The sequence below is a fragment of the Tupaia chinensis genome, unplaced genomic scaffold, assembly GCF_000334495.1.
Source record: "Tupaia chinensis unplaced genomic scaffold, TupChi_1.0 Scaffold142100_1, whole genome shotgun sequence".
NCBI lineage: Eukaryota > Metazoa > Chordata > Mammalia > Scandentia > Tupaiidae > Tupaia > Tupaia belangeri.
The window spans coordinates 1,722,664-1,724,306 of NW_006201951.1; the positions used below are offsets into that span (position 1 = coordinate 1,722,664).

The following is a 1,643-nucleotide window of genomic DNA, read 5'->3' on the forward strand; positions in this document are numbered from 1 at the left end:
GCACCCCCCGAGGCGGCACTGCCCCCCGCCCCCTTGGCACACGCCCGGCGTCGCAGACTTGCGGCTGGAGGGCCAGGAGCCCGACGCCCCGGCTCGGCTCGCAGGATGCCCACCGTGTGCCACCTGCCTTCAGCCCTGGGGCGGACCGCGCGGCAGTTTGGGCTAGCGCGGCCCCACCGCCAGAGGGCAGCAGAGCGCGCGGAAGCCAAGGGCTGCTGTCCCGGGAGGGCACCCCTTCGCGTTCCAAACGTCCCACCCAAAATCTCAGGGCGCAGACCTTGGGACCACCCCCCGCCATCCGGGGCAGCCTTACAGTGGGGTTCAGCGAGAACCGCTCCTTCTGCAGCGCCGGGAAAGGCCGCTCTGGGCACTCGCCTTCAGCCGGGCCGCCTGGAAAGGAGCCTGTGCCAGTCGGTCCTGCCCCGGGCTCGCGGGCGTGAGCGCGTGGGTGGCCCGCCGCCCGCCCGCCTTGCGGCACAGTCCGAACCGCCTTGGGTCTCTTGAGGCCGGTGGGTCCAGGAGGGCTTTGCACTTTACAGCGGTGGGGACTAAAGCCAGGGGCCCGCCTGCCCGCTCCTACGGGGGAGGCCCTTGGGAACGCGCAGAGGGCCAGCACTCCTTCCACCCACCGCCCGCCCCTCCCGGCTGGCCGGCCCCACTGGCGCTCAGAGCTGCTCGCACCCAGGCCTGAGCACCGCCCAAGTCCCCTGTCACCCATCAGCATTTGCTGCCGCTCAGGGTGCACTTGCCTTGGCCATGGGGCAGACCAGGCCGGGCCCCAACCCCCGGCAGGTGTTCTGTGGTCAGGCAGGGGCAGGCTGCATCTAGTACAGGCCGGCAGACCTGCCCGGCTCCTGCCACAGCCACCTGGGGCGGGGCAGGGCTGGGGTCTGAGCTGGCCACTGCCGGTGGGGCCCCAGGCCTCAGGTCCACAATCCAGGCTGTGGCAGGACCTAGCCCTCACTTCTCCATTCCAGGCCCCTTCTTCCCCTTTCTCTTCTGCTTGGAGATCGGGTCAGGCCTGACTCTGAAGTAGGGATTCCCACCGACCTCCACTGCCCACTCCCACTTTTAGGGTAACCCCCTCGCTGTCCTGCACACTGTCCCGACCAGCCCCACTGACCCTGCCTACCCAAACCCCTGGGGCCCCAGCCCCGTGCCTCACACCACACAGACTCAGCTGGCCTTGCATGCCTGTAACTGGCTGACTGCACAGCTCCTGCTGCAGCCAAACTGCTGGGGAAGGGTGGGCAAGCCTGCCCACCTCCGTGCCCCAGGGCAGCGCAGTGGGGGACCCCACACTCACCACGCAGCGGATGCCCCTGCCAACCTGGGCCCCAATTCCCATTGACTGTATTTCCTCTCTGGGTGACCCTGACCAGTAATTTCCTCCAACCTGTCTCCCCCCCCCCTTTTTTTTTGGAGAAATTATCGCTATAGGGCGCGTGCGCTCGCCAGACAGAGAGAGACATAGAGACAGAAAGCGAGAAATCACCCCCCCAGGGGGAATGGTCACGTCGCAGTCCCTTCTCCTCCATTCTCCTCTCAGGATCTTGGGCACGCACGCACATGTGCCCGGCGTGAGTTTTAAGCCACCGGGTCCGGGACTCAAACCGCGGTCGACTACGTGGGAGTCCAGCAAC

General features: G+C 67.4%; 1 protein-coding gene across 1 annotated transcript in view; it reads right to left on the reverse strand.

Annotated features, from left to right (window-relative positions):
• Positions 1-1,643, reverse strand: part of CARD9 (caspase recruitment domain family member 9) — a 16,322-nt gene that overhangs the window by 267 nt on the left and 14,412 nt on the right. The window contains exon 13 of the mRNA XM_027766282.1: positions 5-402. Within this exon, the coding sequence (XP_027622083.1) occupies positions 5-402 (398 nt within the window). The remainder of the gene's footprint in view (positions 1-4; positions 403-1,643) is intronic.